Source organism: Mirounga leonina, unplaced genomic scaffold, assembly GCF_011800145.1.
Source record: "Mirounga leonina isolate KUSES-001 unplaced genomic scaffold, KU_Mleo_1.0 Mir_101609, whole genome shotgun sequence".
Lineage (NCBI taxonomy): Eukaryota > Metazoa > Chordata > Mammalia > Carnivora > Phocidae > Mirounga > Mirounga leonina.
Window position 1 is genome coordinate 9,356,493 of NW_023270164.1, and position 18,532 is coordinate 9,375,024.

General features: G+C 40.7%; 1 protein-coding gene and 1 long non-coding RNA gene across 8 annotated transcripts in view; one reads left to right on the forward strand and one right to left on the reverse strand.

The window, feature by feature from the left end:
• Window positions 1–738: 738 nt before the first annotated feature.
• LOC118009496 lies at window positions 739–9,546 on the reverse strand. Its single transcript, XR_004678951.1, has 2 exons — window positions 9,118–9,546; window positions 739–8,977 (listed from the first exon to the last, which is right to left on the reverse strand). It is a non-coding gene; the product is annotated as an uncharacterized LOC118009496 (long non-coding RNA).
• Window positions 9,547–9,937: 391 nt separating this feature from the next.
• KDM6A (lysine demethylase 6A) overlaps window positions 9,938–18,532 on the forward strand; it is a 221,654-nt gene continuing 213,059 nt past the window's right edge. For 3 of the 7 annotated variants that reach the window (XM_035003463.1, XM_035003455.1, XM_035003472.1), the window contains exons 1-2: window positions 10,076–10,462; window positions 10,677–10,740. In XM_035003463.1, the coding sequence (XP_034859354.1) occupies window positions 10,302–10,462; window positions 10,677–10,740 (225 nt within the window). In that variant the 5' untranslated portion in view covers window positions 10,076–10,301. Of the gene's footprint in view, window positions 10,463–10,676; window positions 10,741–18,532 lie in introns of all 7 variants that reach the window. The other 4 variants (XM_035003448.1, XM_035003482.1, XM_035003443.1 and 1 more) reach the window with 2 other exon arrangements.

Genomic DNA, 18,532 nt, shown 5'->3' on the forward strand with positions numbered 1-18,532 from the left:
TTTACTATACCTTTCTATTTCCCAAGTTGATATGGTAAATATATTACCTGGCACATATCTTTTCCAAAAGCTTTCTTTAACTTATTTTTATCTAATTGATGAGTCCAGAGTGAAATGGCATTTCTTTTTTTTTTTTATGAAATGGCATATTTTGAATACTTTCTTAAAAAGTTATTTTATTTTATTTTATTTTATTAGTAACCTCTATACCCAATGTGGGGCTCAAACTCACAGCCCCAAGATCAAGAGTCACAGGCTACTCCAAGTGAGCCAGCCAGGCACCCCTTGAATAACACTTTTGAGATATAAGATTAAGCACACTTTATTTTTACTTCATTCCCCATTCTAACCCATGAAAATGTTAACTTGGGTTTTAGCTTTATATACTTTTATTACAATTTTTAAAGATTTATTTATTATTTATTGTAGAGAGAGAGACAAAACGAGCAGGAGGGGTGGAGGGAGAGGAAGAAAGAATCTCCAGCAGACTCCACGCTGAGCACAGAGGCCTACAGGGGGCTTGATCTCATGACCCCGAGATCATGACCTGAGCTGAAACCAGAAGTTGGATGCTTAACCGACTGCCCCACCCAGGTGCCCCTACTCATATTACTATTTTTAAAATTCAGTACCTAATTTGAGAAAAAATATTGTGATTCAGATTTAGTTTTATAATTAGATATGGTGCAATTATTTAAGTGCACTTCTATTTTGGCATGATAATGCTCCCCTGCATGACCTCCCCATTCTTGAGCCCCCTCCTTTTTTTTTTTTTTTTTTACTTCATCTCTTGATTGGTTGAAAAATACTGCAAACAAATGTTTTCAAGAATGTGATATATTTTGTGATCCCTTAAAAAGCAGAGTGTTTCTCTGACATCTCTACTGAAAGACGACTCAGCTATATATTACATTTTGGGGTCACCAATTTTTCTCTCTAAAACTCTAGATATGAAAAATCAGACAGATTGATGTTTGCTTTTATCTGGGCAATCTGACTTCATTTTCTTGCCTGAACAATTATAGACAATATTGTAGGTTAACACTTTTGTCATAATGTATCCAGTTGTGCATCCTCTTTTATTGACTTTGGCTAGAACACAGTGGGCTCTTTCAATTAACAGACACTGTTCTTCAACACAGGAATGTTTCTGTTTTACTTTCTTTGTAGATATCTCTTCCACTTGCCTTTGTTCCTGTTTTAGGAACACCAATTATCCATATGTTGGTTCTTCATTTTCTTCACAGCCCTCATCTTCTCTCATTGTTTCCATGTCTGTCTGTTTCCACTCCATTCGGTTTCTTAGCATCAGCTTTGTTCTTGACACCAAACTTAATTTTCTGCCAGATAAATTCTCCTTTTTTACTGTCTCCAGTGTGTACTTTAGTTTTGTTTTTGCTTTCTTAGAGTACTTGCTCATTTTTCTTACCCTGTCTGTCTCTCTTTCCATCTCATTCTATTAGATTTTCATCTCAGTCCCACCTATTCATTCCTTCTGTTTCTTTTTTTCTACAGAAGCGTTAAGAATATCAACAGGTTTCTTCTGGATCATGGTGAAGAAGCGTGCTCATTTCCTCTGATTTTTCTAGATGCTCTGCTCCTCTCATAGCTCTGTGCTGATTATTCTCCTTACTCTCCAATAAAACAAGGTTTCTGTAGGCTCAGTATCAGTCCACAGGTGATTGAACGGGTTACCTCCAGGTCCACCATCTGTCTATGGAAATAGTGGCGAAATCTCCATCTCCAGTCTTTAGCTGGAGGGCACACTAATGTCCACATAGTCTAACTTCACCTTTTATGATCCCTTAAAGAGCAGGGAGTGTTTTTCTGACCTCTTTACTGAAAGACGACCCATATATTATATTTTGGGGTCACCAATTTTTCTAAAACTCTAGATGTGAGAAATCAGACCGACTGACATTTGTTTTTTTCTGGGCAAGCTTATTTACTAGTGTGATACCAATCACAATACAGTTCCTAGCACAGGCTTCTCTCAGGGATTTTCAAGAAGCTGGCCTTTCCTGAAAGTTTTGGCCAGGTCTGGCTGTTTAACGTGCAGGAAAGTTACATGCAAAATGAGAAAGAATGCAGGGCCTCTTGTTAAAAAACCGAGAATTTCAAGATGGTAACAGCAGAACATTAAACCAAGTCCGAGGCCCTTCTTATCACAGGGCCCTGTGTGCCTGCCGAGGTTGCACTCCCATGAAGCTGGCCATGGTTATGGGGACTGCACTTCCTTAAATGTAAGTCTCCTCCCAATCTCTGTCCTGTTTCCTGCCCACTTGTTTTATCTATCTGCCTAGATAAATAGGAAATAGAGGAGTCTAGAGGATATGGTGTGGAGGTGGGGGTAGGGATCAGTATTCTGGTGAGCAGCCTTCAAGGGGAGAGAACTGCCATCTCTTGTTGGTTTAAGCACCATGTGTGTGAATTGGGAGACAGATGGTGGTGGGTCATCAGGGGATAGAGTGTGGGCCTTAAATAAGTGGCTTCCTACCTTTTTCAGTCACTGTCTTTGAGGAAATGAAGCACAGGTAAACCATGATTGCCATTTTCTTAATCCAGCCATTTAGGACCATCTGCCTCATAATTAACATCAATTTCACCCAGATCCAAGACTTAGATTACCTGTCAGTTTTAGTCTTTGATATTGTGAAATCTTGTCTTTTTTTTTTTTTTTAATGTATTTGAGGGGATTTTTGTGAGATGTTAGGACAGGATATATTTGGGAACAAAGAACAATATATCATTTTGGTCTAGAAGTCCCCATGGAATCAATTAGGTAGACCAGGGGTTGGCAAACCTTGTCTACATAGGGCCAGACAGTAAATATTTTAGATTTTGCAGGTCAAGAGGCAAAATTAAAGATATTATGTAGGTATTTACATAGCAAGAGAAAAATCAAATTTCCACAAATATTGTATTGATGAAATTAAAAACCTAGTAGTAATAATTCAGTAGTTTTGGTAATACAGGTCTACTAATGAGAAAAATGGGATTCTTTGTTTTTGGAATACATTTTGCTTAATTAGGGTTCAAAGTTAGTATTGCTTATCATCGAATTAGTTTGCAAATGTTCATCTGTTAATGCTGATCTGTAATAGGATTTTATGTATTTCATTTTTGAAAATGTCTTTCCCTACAGATAGGCACTGCCAAACACTGACATCAATCCATGCGCATATGATTTTAATTGAGCATGTTCATTGCATGGAAGGCATTTATAGAATTCTATTAGATTTTTCTCTTGAAATTTGCCTTTTAGTATATCATTACATTGCAGTTAATCACTTCCAAATGATGCTTAGGTAGAAACTACTCAATTGCCCTGTTAAATGAATTTCAAAATACGGAAATTTCCTTACACTTGCACTGAGGTCTGAAAAATTGAGGTCACTTGGAACTGAGGCTTGAACTTGGAAAATATACATGTTGTAAATTTGTATAGGAATAGATAATTTGCCTCTTATTTTAAGTTTTGATAGCATGGAAATATAGAAAGTGGCTTGACAGTACTTGTAGTTTGGGCAATGTTATTTGTCATCAAAATGACTTTACTGTTGTGTAAGCTTATGTGTAAATGTTGTTTTACCTTGGAAGTGGTAAAGTTCATTTAGACCTATTAACAAGCCTCCAGCAAAAGCTAGTTTCCAAAGCCATTCATAGGTTGATAATAGGGGTTGAGGGCTGTTCTTCTCATTCAAAAATTCTCAATTTTGGTCTTGAGCTCTGAAGAATCACAGTAGAACTTTGCCGCTGCTAAGATACTGAACTGCTCTGTGGTAGAGCAAGACAGGATATTCAGTTTTTACTTCTGATAAAAATTCACAGAACTGATGATGGTTAAGTCCATGAGTGTGAATGAAGTTACTGGGGACACCGCTGGTTCAATAACACATGCTAAATTCCAATATTACCACAAAGTAATTACTGATGAGTAATACAATGAATAGCCATAGGGTTTAAATGTCTTACATTTTCACCAACTTTGTAATTTGTTCCAATAAGCATTTTTCGGCGTCACGCTTATTCTTGCTACCACCAGTTGTAACACATCTTAGCAGGTTCCACTTCATGTTGTAGGGCATCACTGCTTTTTCAGCTTCTTTGGAAACTGAAGCCACTTCAAACAGGGCATTGACTCTTCAAATAAATAACAATTGAGTAGTATCTGTATTCTCTGTTAACTCATGAAGAGCCAGGGAAAACCACTCAGGTAATTGCCTTGTTTTTTAGTTGACTATTGATGTTGCTCCCAATGTCCTCAACTCTTTAAGCAACTGTTCCAAGCTGAAAGGTTAATAGCCTTAAATTTATTTTCTCTGGGCATATTACTTTGGCTGGTGCAATCCGACACAATTTAATTAAACAGCTTCCCTTGCCTGGCTAAGAAATGAGCCACTCAGAAAATGGCTTCGGTTGCAGTCTCCTTTTCATTTTTTATTTTGGTGAAGAAATTCTGCTGTGATGAAATATTCTGTTTTAAATCCTCTAATTGTTCTCACTGTTGCTTTCCTAGCACTTGGGAAAATTGTGATGAGTGTAGCCTAATAACGTTGACTTATATGATAAATGCTTTGCCATCAAATTTATAACGAAACCATCCACATTCTACTGTGCCTTAAAAGCATGATATTTGAAGCCCATTTTCCTCTTTTTTCATGTTTTGACATGATAGACATGATAGACGTGTACTGATAATAAAAAAATGTAATGGTGTTATATGTGTGGCACTTGAAACCCTGCCAAGCTATAACAGGATTACTGTGATTTGTAGGGCACTAAGCAGCAGTGGAAAGTGATGAGACTACCACATACATTCTCTGTTGTGACCATCTAACTGTGTGTTGCCTTGTGAATGTAGCCATAGATAATACATAAATGAGTGAGCATGACTATGTTCTAATGAAACTTTATTTATGGACAGCCAAATTTGAATTTCATATAATTTTAATGTATGACAAAATGGCTGTACAAATACAGGTGGCAGACTGGTTTTGGCCTGTAGGTTGTAGTTTTCTGCCCCCTGGTCTAGCAAAAGGGCTAGACCAATTGGCTAGCCAATACTCATTGAGGTTGGTGCCAATTGCTCAGCCCAGGTGAAAGGAAATCTGTTTAATGCAGCAGCACTAACACCAATAGCAACTCTACAGTTATTATTTCTGTGCCTAAAATCACTATAACCCGTCAGTATGGTTCTTGAGTATGCTTTTCTAATTTTCCAACTCTAACTCCCAGTTCTTTCCTTACCTTTTTGGTCACAGCCATACGCAACTTCTTGAAGTTACTGTAACTCTCATATTCTTAGGCTTCTGTGCTTTTGCAGACACATTGCTGCCTGTGGTTGGAACACACACACCTCTACACCCACCCCCTAGTTCCTACTAATCCATAATCTATTTGCTAGGAGCTTTATTTGGTCCCTCTAAGCTGATAAAGATGCCTCTTCCATGAGCATCCACAGAAATTTGGGCAAAGCTTACAGCACTCAGCACTGTGCATTATGGTATAGAATTTATTTATACAACTCTCCAAGTAAGAGCTCAGGACAGGGACCATGTCAATTTGGGAAATTTTCAGCCATTATTTCTTTGCATACTTTTTGGGCCCTGACCATTCTCCTCTCCTTCTGGGACACAAGTGTTAGATCTTTTGCTACAGTCCCGCAGATCCTTGAGGTTCTGTTTATTATTATCTTTTTCAGTCTATTTTCTCTCTGTTGTTCAAGTTGGGTAATTTCTGTTGTTCTGTCTTGACGTTCACTGATTCTTTTCTCTATCCCTTCCATTCTGATGTTGAGCCCATATATTTGGTTTTTATTTTGGCTACTATATTTTTCAGTTCTAAAATTTCCATTTGGTTCTTCTTTGTATCTTCTATTTCTTTGCTGAAACTTCCTATTTCTCTGCTGTGATTTTCTAGTTTTTCATTTGTTTTAAGTGGGTTCATAATTGCTCATTGAAACATTTTCATGATGGTTGCTTTAAAATCCTTGTCAGATAATTTGAACATCTGATTTACCTCAGTGTTCACATCTGTTGGTTGTATTTTCTAATTAAGCTCCAATTATTCTGGTTCTTGGTATGAAGGATTTTTGATCGAAACCTGGACATTTTTGGTATTATGAGACTGTGGATCTCATTGGAATCTTGTTTTAGCAGGCCTCTTCTGGCATCCTTCTGGTCGGGGGAGGGAAAACACTGCCTATTACTACTTTCAGGTAGGGGTGGAAGAAGTCCAGGTTCCCTACTCAACCTTGGTTGACTGGTGGAGGGGGAGGGTCTTCTTGTTACTGCTGGATATGGATGGGAGTTCTGGCTCCCCAGTAGGCCTCCATCGATATCACCCTGGCTGGGAGGTGTGGGAGTGCCTCATTAGTGCTCCCCACATTGCTTCCACTGACACCATGGGAGTGGTGGCCTGGTTACCACTGGGCAGTAGGCCTCCTCTCACACCAACTCAGCAGGGAGGGGTAGTGATCCCTCATTTCTGCTGGATTGGGGTGGAAGTCCAGCCTCCCCAGTGAGGTGGTGGTGGTGATTTGAGGTGTCTCTTTACAGCCTGGTGAGGGTAGGAATCTAGGTTCCTGGTGGGTGTGGGTGGTCTTGACTTCATTTAGAAGTCTCAAAACTATTTTGACCACTGAAGTTTTTGTAATAACTGAAAGTCTGTCTGTACTTGGCTCCCTATCTCCCCTCAACCCTTACTCTGTATTTATTTTGGTCATCAACATGGTTGGACATCAGGTGGGTAATCTTTAGGACACTGGTGAGTATGGGAAGAGCTGGTACTTTTTTTTTTTTTTTTGGTACTTTTTTTGATATAAAAAAAGTATGGTTCTAATTATAACACTAGATAAATCATGACTCTACTGTGTGACTTTTTATCTGTATGGGTTACATGACACTAACATTACGAAAGAACTACATATTCCTAAATGCTTCAGGTTAAGTATTTAGTTGTTCGAAAGTTAAATTTGTTTTCCTATAATTGAATGGGCTTCTTCTCTGATATTAATTGGTGGCACTTATATAAGTATTAACTACAAATTATACACTAATTAGTCCATAATCGGACTCAGCATGACACAAATTTATATAATTTTAAAATGTTGATTTATCTATGCATATATTAGTCATATTAACTTGGTACACTCAAATTACTCTCCCCTGCTCCTAGTGTGTTGTTAGAATTATGAAATAAGAATCAGTAGTAAGTGATATGAGGTTTAATTTTAGAATAAAGGGGAGATGTAGCAATGTTGAGATTATATGCCTTAAGTAAAAAGTGGATTAGAACTATGTGTTGGGTTTATAGAGAGGCTGGGGAGGGATAAGGAGGCAGTGATTGGTAGAGTGGTGATCAATACATCTAGAACCCAGAATGTGAAAGCAAGAAAGGATTTTAGAAATTCCAGTCTGCCTGCCTGCCTGCCTTCCTTCCTTCCTTCCTCCCTTTTTTTCTTTGAGGTCTTTGAATGTATATTATGTATCTGGCACTTTACCTACCTTATGGCATTTAATAGTCAAAATAACATTGTAAAGTGGATATATTTTCTTTTTCACAGATAAGGGCACTGAAGCTCAAACTAGACTAACTTGTGTAAGGTCACCCAGCTATCAAATGGTATAGTTAGGATTCGAACCTGGAGCTGTATGATTTCACAATTCATGCTCTGGCTCAACCTCTCTGCTGTCTGTACAGGTTTCCAGATTCATTTTGCATAGAAATAATCACACAATCATTTATCTCACCATTTCTCTCTCCAGTGAGGACCTAAACCTTGGAGGCTTCATACCTATTGTATATACATTTACTTGACAAATTATAAACTTTTGAGATCTAAAAAATTATAGTGATATAAAGATTGATGTTACTGTATAAAAGTTGTTTCATGCTTCATAATGGAGGATGGATATCTGTAACTGGACTAGACATGTAGTTCCAGCTTAGAGGGTAATTTTCCCAAGGTCACACAGCCTGTGCAGTAAGGATTTGAATCTAGGTCTACCTGACTCCACCACCACCCATTGCATCCACTCAATGCAATTCTGCTATTAGCTAGTGATGATTATGTGGTGGGAAAGGTTTTGAGGGATTTGGGGTGGGTAGCTTTATAATTCTTATGGGCTCGAGTCAAGAACCGCCAACTCCAGGAAGATGGCCAAATGCTGGCTGAATTTTATCTGCTTGCGCCAGTCTAAGTGTGTGTGTGGAGAGGGAAGATCTTGGTGTCAAAATCTCCCAGGCTTTGAAGGTCGTGTGACAAAGTTAACAATGCATGTGTTAATTTAGCTGTAGAAAACATTCAGCTCTCCATACTCATTCAAATAAAATTGAATACCATAAAGAATGGAAAAGGTGTTTCAGAGAAAGTAATTAAACATGAAATATAATCTATATGAAACTACAGTTTGTTAGTCTAGTTACTGGTCTCAGGGGAACAATTTAAAACCGTGTCTGTGTGCAAAATCAGCTGGGATTTCTATAGCTTCTTACTGAATACTGCTAGGATTACTGAGTCAGCACTAAATTGTCTTCCTTATATTTTGAAATCCAAGTCAAATATATCTCGTCTATTGGTTGCGTTATTAAAAAATAGACAAGAGTCCATTTTTATAAAGGAAACCTTGTCATCGTATGTCCATCAATTGATATTTTCCTATCTCTGAAGACCGGAAGTGTGCCTTGTAACAGATCTATTACATGAGACATATCTTACTAAATTTGTTTTTTGAAAAGAGTAACGGACTGAAGGCATGTTTTCTTTTTCTCCCGATTACACTTCGGATTGAAAACCAGACTAGTGACTTTTATTTACATCTAAGATAGGGTTAGAACAAGAAAGTGTTACTGTTGTCTAAGGCATGTTGTGGGGGGTAGAAAAAGCTCTTCTGGGCTGCAAGCTGTGATAAGGATCTTCACTGTCTTCCTTTAGGCCTGTCCACAAGCAGCCCCAACTCTTCCATGAAGGAACCTGAGACCAGCAACAGAAACCGAAACCAACATTCTGGAGATCTGCTTAACAACTGTCATTATTTTCTTACAATATCATAACGAACTACCGATAAAACGCAGGTAGCACGAAAATTTGGCCCCGAAGTGCCGCCAACAGACCTTTGGCGGTGGGGAGCCGAGATTGGCAAGCCAGACCGCATGGGCGACTCTTCATTCCTTCCGGCCGGGGATCAGGAGGACTTTCCCCCTTCACTTTCCGCGGGAGTGAGGGGATCGGGGCAGGGAGCGCAGGCCTGGCTTAGGGCGGCGCCCGAGCCGCCCGGCTGGGGCCAGCAGCCGCTCCCAAGCTCGCTCCTCGCGGAGGCCATTATTTCCAGCGGTGCCAAAAGTGTGCTCCTTCTTCGGAGGGCGGAGGTCAGGGGCCATGCGCCGCCTCCCGGCGAGGCGACCTTTACCAGGCCCTGTGAGGCCCGGGACCCCTGGAGCGCGGGACTGCGGGGGCCGTGGTCTAGGCCCACCACCGAGCTCTCGGGCAGGCAAAGGCCGTCCATGGCGTCCTTACTCACTGCTCACGCCCGCCGCGGGCGGTGCCGGACCTCGCCCTTCCCCCCCCCCCCCCCCCCCCCCCCCCCCCCGCCAATCCCGCCGCGGCTCCCGAGGTGACACGGCCCGGACCCTCCATTCTCTGCCCCAGTGTATTTAACTAGCACAACCTAACAGCCTGCTGCCTCTCGGTGACAACCCTTCCCCCTCCCGACAGACGGGCCCAGCAGCCAACCACCGGCCAGAATTGGCCTGCGTCCCGCTCCCCGTCGGTGGCGGCCTCGGTGGGCGGGGCTCGGCAGCTAGCAAGTTGAGTGGAGCCACGGCTGACGTGAGTCAACAAAGGTCACGTGAGGCGAGCGGGCGGCGCCGATTGGCGGCGCTGGCCGGGCGCGGAGGGGGGGTCACGGCGGCGGCGTGGGGTTCGCTGTGTGACACAATTACAACAACTTTGTGCTGGTGCCGGGGAAGTTTGTCTCCAACGAATCCCCCCCCTTGCCCCCCAGCCCCGCGCGCTCCGGCCGTTCCCGCCGTCCCCGCCTGTGGCTGCCCCCCGCCCGCCCCCGCGATGTGACCCTACAGCCGAGCCGCCGCCGCTGCCGACCCGGGGGCTCCGCAGCCCCTGCCGCCGCCGCCTTCGCCGCCGCCGTGTTGGGATTTTTCGTCGCTGCCGCCCGCGGCGGAGAAGGAGGCGGCGACAAAGTTGGTGTGCCGGTCCCGAGCGGAGATTGGGGGCGTCGTTGCGGGCCCCGGCCCGCGGGGGGGTGTCGGCGTTGGAGTTGTGAATTCGCTGCGTTTCCATGAAATCCTGCGGAGTGTCGCTCGCTACCGCCGCCGCTGCCGCCGCCGCTTTCGGTGATGAGGAAAAGAAAATGGCGGCGGGAAAAGCGAGCGGCGAGAGCGAGGAGGCGTCCCCCAGCCTGACAGCCGAGGAGAGGGAGGCGCTCGGCGGACTGGACAGGTACGGGCCGCCGTCACCCGCCCGGTCGGCTCCGGACGGGCTGGCGCCGCTCTCCGGGGAGGCCCGAGCGCGGCTTGCCTCTGGCGGCGGCGGGGCGGACACCTCGGCTTGGCGCTCTCCGTGCCGTAGTCGCCGCTGGGGCCTCGGGCTCGGGCAGGGGTGGATCGGTGGCGTTCCCGGAGCTCTAACGAGCCGCGTGTGTCTCTCCCCACAGCCGCCTTTTCGGGTTCGTGAGGTTTCATGAAGATGGCGCCAGGACGAAGGCCCTACTGGGCAAGGTAAGGCAGCCCGCGGGCCGGAGCGCGGACACGGACTCCCCGGCCGGCGGCCGGCCCGCCCCGGGCCCCGCGGCCCGGCCGGCGTTCATTGTGGCCACGGATGATGGCCGAGGGGCTTCCGGAAAACTATTTCCTGCCTTTGCTCTCCCCCCACCCTCGGATACCTCGCTTGTACCCTTGCGAAATCGCTCTCTCCTCTTGTAGCTGAAGGAACAGAGGCAGCAGCGCTTTGGGGCCGAGCTCAGCTGGGTCGACAAAATCGCCTCTCATTTTACGGCTTTTTGGAGGTAGACCGATGATCTCCGAGGTGCCTGTTCAGTGTCAAGGGATCGTAAATGTGTGCAGATTTCCCCAAATTTCTGACTGACTTGTTTCCCGTGGTTTTTATTCTTTTGCTTCAGGCAGGCTGTTCGTAATGTCTACTGTTAACCAGACGTTTTGGGCTTTCCTGCGTCCCTGCTCCCAGAAGGGGGAAGTTGCATATAGTTTAGGGCGGTGAAGAGTTTGCATTGGGCTGTTGACATGCATCTCGACTGGTATGTGTTTTACCTGAAGTTAGGTGACTTGTTTACTTTTTGGGTCTTTCTGCCACAGAAATCTTGCAGTTATTTGTGAATGTGTTTTCTTCTTGGAGTCTCGTTTCCTGTGTGTCCGACCGGGGAGGCTAGGGGGGATTCGGGGTGTAGTCTCTGTTTATTTGTGTGGAAAGTTGTTGGCACTGTCATTTAGTTAAGTAATGGCTGCTCCTATCGGCCCAAGATGGCGGGACAGGGTGGGAGGAGAAAGTGAAGGGGGGGGTTTGAGGGGAGGGAGGAGAGGTAAACATGGAAATAAATAGTAGCGATGAATAGGCCTCTCCTTCGGAGTGTGTAGCTCGATGGTGTTTAATAAAAATTGTCCAAGATGATTTGCATATAGAATTCTTGTACCTTTCTTAAGCTTGGAAGCAGCATTCATAAGCCTGGTAAATGCTTATCAACCTGTAGCACATTTAGTTGCCCATCCGTAAGCTATTGAACAAAGGCTGTGGAGTCTCGATCTGTCTGCATCAGTTTGTCTCTCCTGACCAAAATACGGCTGAAATGATATTTGTACGGTTTCTTAATTGGGACCGTGAAACTTGGGAGTGTGCGCGATAGGTGTTGCATCCGTTAGACATTTTCTTTTCAAGCTGAAATCAGTAGCTTTGCGTTTGACACCTAGCCTTATTTGTTAGAATTGAGAAGGAAGTTTGAAATGACTAAAGCCTAGCATTTTATTCTTAAGTTGATTTTTTTATTTAGTTGTGCTCAATTTTTGTCTGTAGTTTGGTTTAGAAGAGTCCCTAATTCCTCTTATCTGTAATTAACTTCTGTTTTTGTTTCAAGGTAACTAAGTGTAAGGAGTTTCAGTCACAAATAATGACCAGAAACCTAAAGAAATAGTCCTTTCCAGTAAGCCTAGTGTTTTTGACTGATACAGGAAACTTGAATTAAACTTTGTTGATGTAGGTATTCATTGGTTTCATTAAAATTATCACTGGAAAAATGAGTAGTGACTAGCTCTGAAATGATTCAAGCCTCAATGATTAAAGCCTTGAAGATTTTTTTTTCTGAGTATTTAAAATATTAAAAACAGTTGACTGCTGTCAAAGTTGTCCTCCCAAAAGATTAGATAAAATATTTAAATATAAGGGAGCATCATTGTATTTTGAAGTGATTATTGCCAGTCTAACTAGGGGTTGGTAAAATTGTTTGCAAAGATAACACATTTGGAAAAGTTTGGCTAAATCTGTTGCTTTTGGTTTATGATAAAGAAGAAATAAATGGAATCTGAGGTTTTATGTGGATAATGTGTAAAATGCAAGTTGATGATTTCATGTCTCAGAATGCTTGTATTTAGTAGATTCACAGCGGATGGTGCTTAATACTGGATTTCAGATTGTAATATTGAGCCCTGCAGTTATGCGCTATTGTGTTTAACGTAAAGAAGTCGATGTTTTCAAATATCTTTTGTGAAAGTGTGCATTACTTTCTTGATGTTTGAATACAGTAACATGTTATAAATGAGAAATTTGCGAAGCTTCATTATGTTTTGGGGAAGAATTAGGGCTTTATACAACACTGGATAATCTGATAAATTACTAAGTAGTTCATTGAGCTGAAGAAAAAAAGTCTTTATTCAGACTCCGTGCTTGTGAGGTCCTACCTATTTAGGTCAAGACTCATTAGCCTTAACATTAAAACATTCTAGAGTATGTGCTTGCAACCTCATGCAGTTCTCGTGAGCCTGAACATACCAGCGAAATGTGTAATGTAAAGCTTGACATTATATAACCTCACAACTTGTGTTCGAATTGGATTCTGAATAGAATGAATGAGCTGGGGTCCTGCTATCGGAAGTATTGAATTATTTAGTTTCATTATTTAGTTTCATCCATCTTTTGAACAGTCCTGGGGAACAACAGACGTGTGTGTGTGTGTGTAATGTTGAGCTGTGTTGGTTTCAGAATTTTTACTCTCTGAAAGTCTTAAAAAAACAAGAGTTCACTTTTCTTTGTTGGGGTTGGTTCAGGCTACTTACCTGAGGGCATGTAATGGAATTGAATAACTCCCAGGGTTCTGTTTTTAGCTGCTATTTTTGTCCTGCCAGTTCTCCACCCCGCCAACAAATTTGGTCTGCACCTTGTAGAACTTTATTTCTGACAGAAACTTAGCTCTTACTACTTGTTTTCAAACGTTTTTATTCCTATATGTTTTATTGGATCTTCTTTCAAGTTTTAAAATTCAAATTTTGTAGGTGTAAGAAAAGATAACTCTTGACTTAAAAGCTTTGGAAAGTTTTAGGGACGCCTGGGTGGCGCAGTCGGTTGAGCGACTGCCTTTGGCTCAGGTCATGATCCTGGCGTCCTGAGATGGAGCCCCGCATCGCATCGGGCTCCATGCTGGGCGGGGAGCCTGCTTCTCCCTCTGCCTGCCTGCCTGCTTGTGATCTCTCTTTCTCTCTCTCTGTCAGATAAATAAATAAAATCTTTAAAAAAAAAAAAAAAGCTTTGGAAAGTTTTAAACATTTAATAAGTGTCTCTTACTTGCCCCTAAACTTGTATGTTCCTTTTCCAGGTGTGACAATACTTTATCCAAACTGTTGATTTCTCTTAGTCTCTGTTTTTGTAAGATTCATTTATATTAGATTCCTTAAAGGAATTTTTGTTTGTATGATTGCCATTTGATATACAATGCTTGGGGTTTTGGACCAGAAAAATAGTAATATGGTAGATTATTTTTGTGGTAATATCTTTAAAATGTCTTTGAAAGATTATAAACAAAGTGGTTGCTTAATCAGAGTTTTTGAAATACAGCATGATCTTGACCACTTTGCTCTTTAAATTAATGTTGACCATTAGTCTTTTGGTAACATAATAGATTCTTACATTTTAATTATAGTGGAGTTACTGAGAAGTATTAAAAACATTTAAACTATGGTGACTTTTTTGGTACATTTTTGAAAATATTTTGGGTTAATCTTGTTATCAGTTGGATAAGAATTTGCGTTAAAGTATCATAGCAATATATAGCATAAATATAGAAAGAATAAATATAGTAATACTATAAAGGCATATTTATAGTAATATAATGCTAAAGGGTTGGGGAATCTTACCTGTGTCGGGGAACTATTGCTGAAGTACATAGTGGTTCATTTTGAAGTATCTTTACATCTGTTTTTAAGTTTGTCCTGAGTACTTTTATTGGAACTTTTTTTGTAATTCTGTTAATCAGTAGAAAGATTATGTAGAATCCCTAGAAGAAGTTATGGTTTGTTTATCATTTAGAAATGTGTGTTCTTTTTTTCCTAGGAAATAATTAGTACTAAAATAGTTGGTATTTTAAATTTTTTGGGTAATGGTAGTAGTTTAAAATCCATTAAGGCATATATTTTCCTAAATTTGGTTTGCTTACATGTAGATGGTAGGGGAAAATTATTAGGTTAGTTCTGGAGGTGGCTTATTTGTATATTTAGAGGTTGATGCTGTTTAAAATTTTTCTGTATTACTTTTTTTTGTTTATAGGCACTTAAAGGGATATATTCATTACTAGTGCTGAAGAAGGTTTAGTGTTTGGGTTACAAAAGTAACCACAGAATAACGTCATGCTTTGTGTTTGAAAATTAGGTCTTTAATTTGATGTGTTTTTAAAAAGTATTTTCTAGTTTGGAAAGTTGTCTTGTAAATAATTATAGTCATTGTTTACCTGGAGAAAGTCTCATGCCATTACTATATATTTCCTAAAATTTTGCTACATTCCTGGTAATAAAAGCTATAGAAAGAGATTACAGAAATGTTTGCATATCTGGGCACAGATTAGAACTGCAGGAATATATAAACAGGCACTTTTTAAGTTTTGGCCTTCTTTTTCACTGGATAGCTCTTTCCATAGAATCAATAAGAAGTTGAAATGACTAGGGAACATTTGACTGCCACCTCTAGGTATTTTAGGTTAAGAAAAACTGCCTGAGAGATGGGTTTTTGTGACTTAGGTGGCAAAGTGGAGTGATGGGTCACTTGTTTTAAATCAAAGTAAAGCTTCAGTGCTTGGCTAGCTACGGAGTAAAAAATCTTATTCTGACTTGATTATGTAACATTTAGTTTTTTTTATGTGGTACCAGTATTCTTTTGCAGAGTTGAAAGGGGTTTTGTTAAGTTTATTTTTACTTTGAAACTCATTGTGATCCTTTGAGCTCTTTGAAATTGATGTTAATGACTGATAACACCGTGCATTAATATTATTTTTGAAATGTGGTATCCAGAGAGCTAATTTACGTTACAAAAACCCCACCAGATTATCTTAAGAATTGAAATGGTGGTTAGGTTATTTAGGGCCCACATGTATTTATTTGTAGAATAGTTGATTAATGGAATTTATTTAATGAATGCAAAATTAATAGTTTTATGTACGCATACTGAAGCTTTACATGTAATTGTATCAGCTTTGCATTTGTTAACAGTACATTAGAGCAACAAACATTGACTACATTAAATGGAAATCTTCTGTGCGGGGAATATGAAGATAATATAGATATCCCTTGCCTGCACTGAGCTTAAGCTCCCTAAGAGGAGTGAGATAAGTATAAGGATGATATAACATAGGACTGTCAGTGGCAGAAGAATAGTGTGAAGTGCCCTGAAAGTTTATGATAAACATAAATTTAACAAGTTTGAATGGCTTTTTGTTTGTCTTTTGGCTAACCATAGAAACATTGATTAGCAAGCAGGCACAAAAGCAGTCACAGGAACCTGTTTGGGAAGCTTGTGAAGTCCTAGCTCTTTGTAGGTAGTCTAACAAGAACCTTGCTGGAAAGGTGCATTGGAGGCACATGTAGCAATATGTTAGCTGCAGTGGGCATTATCACAGAATTACCTGGTCCCAGTGGAACACAGGGCTGAATGGGACTCATAGAGTTATATGTACACTGTGTAGAGTATTGGGATCCTGGGTTTGTGGATTCTTAGACCCTGTTTGTGCAGAGGTGGAGGTGCCTTTACAGTACTTCTAGCCAAGCTACATTAGCTTGACCATCATTCATTTCACTGATGAAAACTTAATGTCTAAAACCCCTTGTGCTACCTGACACATTCTAGGGCTGACTGAAGTAAAAACAGGAGAAACATTGCCTTTGCAGAGTGCTGCCCTGGCTTGTGTCCTCCTCCTGTCTCTCATTGTTAGATTTAACTGTTCTTGGACTGTGTATTCCTGATTTGGAAATTTAAAAAGTTAACTAGCAGCTTCTGGATTTTAGGTTATTAGAGTTAACTGATAGTTGCTAGTTTAAGATTAACTAAAGCATCTGAGACCCACCATATTCTGATGTATTTTATTTTTTTAAACATTTAATGAGAATTTCTATTATGTAACATATTGTCTGTCAGACATTTAAAACTAAATTATTTAATTAAATTTTTACAGTACACTTGTGAGTTTAATGGGTGGTATTTACATTTGTGAGATATTGCAGATACTGGTGTCTGGGCTAGTTTAATTTACAGACAGGCTATTCCATGTTTTCAGGTATGTTTCAACAAATTATACACTTTGAGCACCAGACCCCAGGGAAAAAAAAAAAGACCCTCTCTGCTAGCTCCTCATGCCTGGGCACTTTTTATGGACTGGACCTTTTTTTCTGTGGATGGGTGGTGCTGGGAAGTGGGCAGGCATTGATGGCTTCTGTAAAACAGTATTGGCTTTCTTGGATCCCCGTTTTCAGGTAGTTTACTCTTGGGGCAGTTGTAAATTGAGTTTCAGAGTTCTACCCTAGGTTGGGCCTCAGTAGAATGGCTACTATTAATAGGATGAGGATTATTTCTTAATTGTGTTTCTTGGAGATGGTGTTTCTTGATTTGGGCATTAGCAAGGAATCTTGTAATTTTGTTTAGGAAAACATGATTTAAAATCAGGTTTTAGCTTTTAGCAGATGTTGAAACGATAATCTGTGTGTTCTCTTCCCTTTCTGATCTCATTTTACAGTAATTTTTACCTTTGTATGGATTCTTGGGATCCTTGAATGAGTGTTCGTGGGTCGGATGAAGAAGTTCTCTGACCAAGTTTTGGAAGGATATTCAGTAAATAAATAAAGGTCGTCTTGGAGTACAAAACAGCTCTAGGGTGAGGAGGAGGGGAGATTTTAAACTTTACACTTTATAGATTTCTGTACTGCTATGGTTTTTTGTTTTTTTTTTCTTTAGACCTATTACTTTACAAATAATACAATAAGCACCCTGATAGTACACCAGAATTATATTTTGGTTGATTGAAAATGGATTTTATTCTACCGTGTGTGTAGAGATAACTGTAAAGGCCTTGTCAAGTTGGGATGCTTTTGAGCTTGATGGTCCTTAAGTGGGGATAGGGGTGAATGAAGTAGAGATGTGCCCTGTTAGGTCCTGTTTCTTTGCCCTTTAGGTGGCTTTATGATAAGTCACTATGCAATCTTCATTTTTTTTTTTGTTTTTAAAGATTTTATTATTGAGAGAGCACGCACGTGTGCACACAGGGGGAGGGGCAGGGTGAGAGAGAATCTCAGGCAGACTCAGTATTGAGCGCAGAGCCAGACTGCCCAGTCTCAGGACCCTGAGATCATGACCTGAGCCGAAATCAAGAGACAGATACTTAACTGACCAAGCTACCCAGGCCACCCCTGCAATCTTCATTTTGATCTTTAGCATCTGTTTCTTTGATGACTTTCCTTTTGGGCCCTTTTTTGCCTAGGTTGACATTTGGGACCTAATTAAGAACTATAACGTGGAAGCTTGGGAGTGATGCCTTATTTAGACAGTTTTAGGGTTCTCAGGCAATTTGTGGGCTCTTTTTGCCACTTTTCCTACAGACTTTTATTTATTTTTTTAAATCCATTTCTTCTTTTATCCTATTTTTTCTCTATTTTTCTACATTGTTAAAACTGTTGTCATTCTGTTAATGTATTCTGATTTTTTTTGTAGTTTGGGTCTGTGGAAGTATTTTGTCTGTGTTAGAATAAATAAAAGATGTGCTGCTGCTAAGTTTATTCTCAGGAAGAAGGTTGGACTTTGTTATAGTTAAGAGATTATATGAGGTCATCTAATACATTTTAATTTAGAACAGTAGAGGAAACCCTTTTAAAAGGATAAAGGGTTGTTTTCAGGCTATGGATCTATTACATTATGTTCATTAGATCCTTTTCTTCTTTAAAAAAGTTTGTTAGGGAAAATTTTCAAGAGCAGAGAAAATCAACCAGCCAACCATCACTGATCATTACCCAGTTCAGCTATTTTCAACTCACGTCC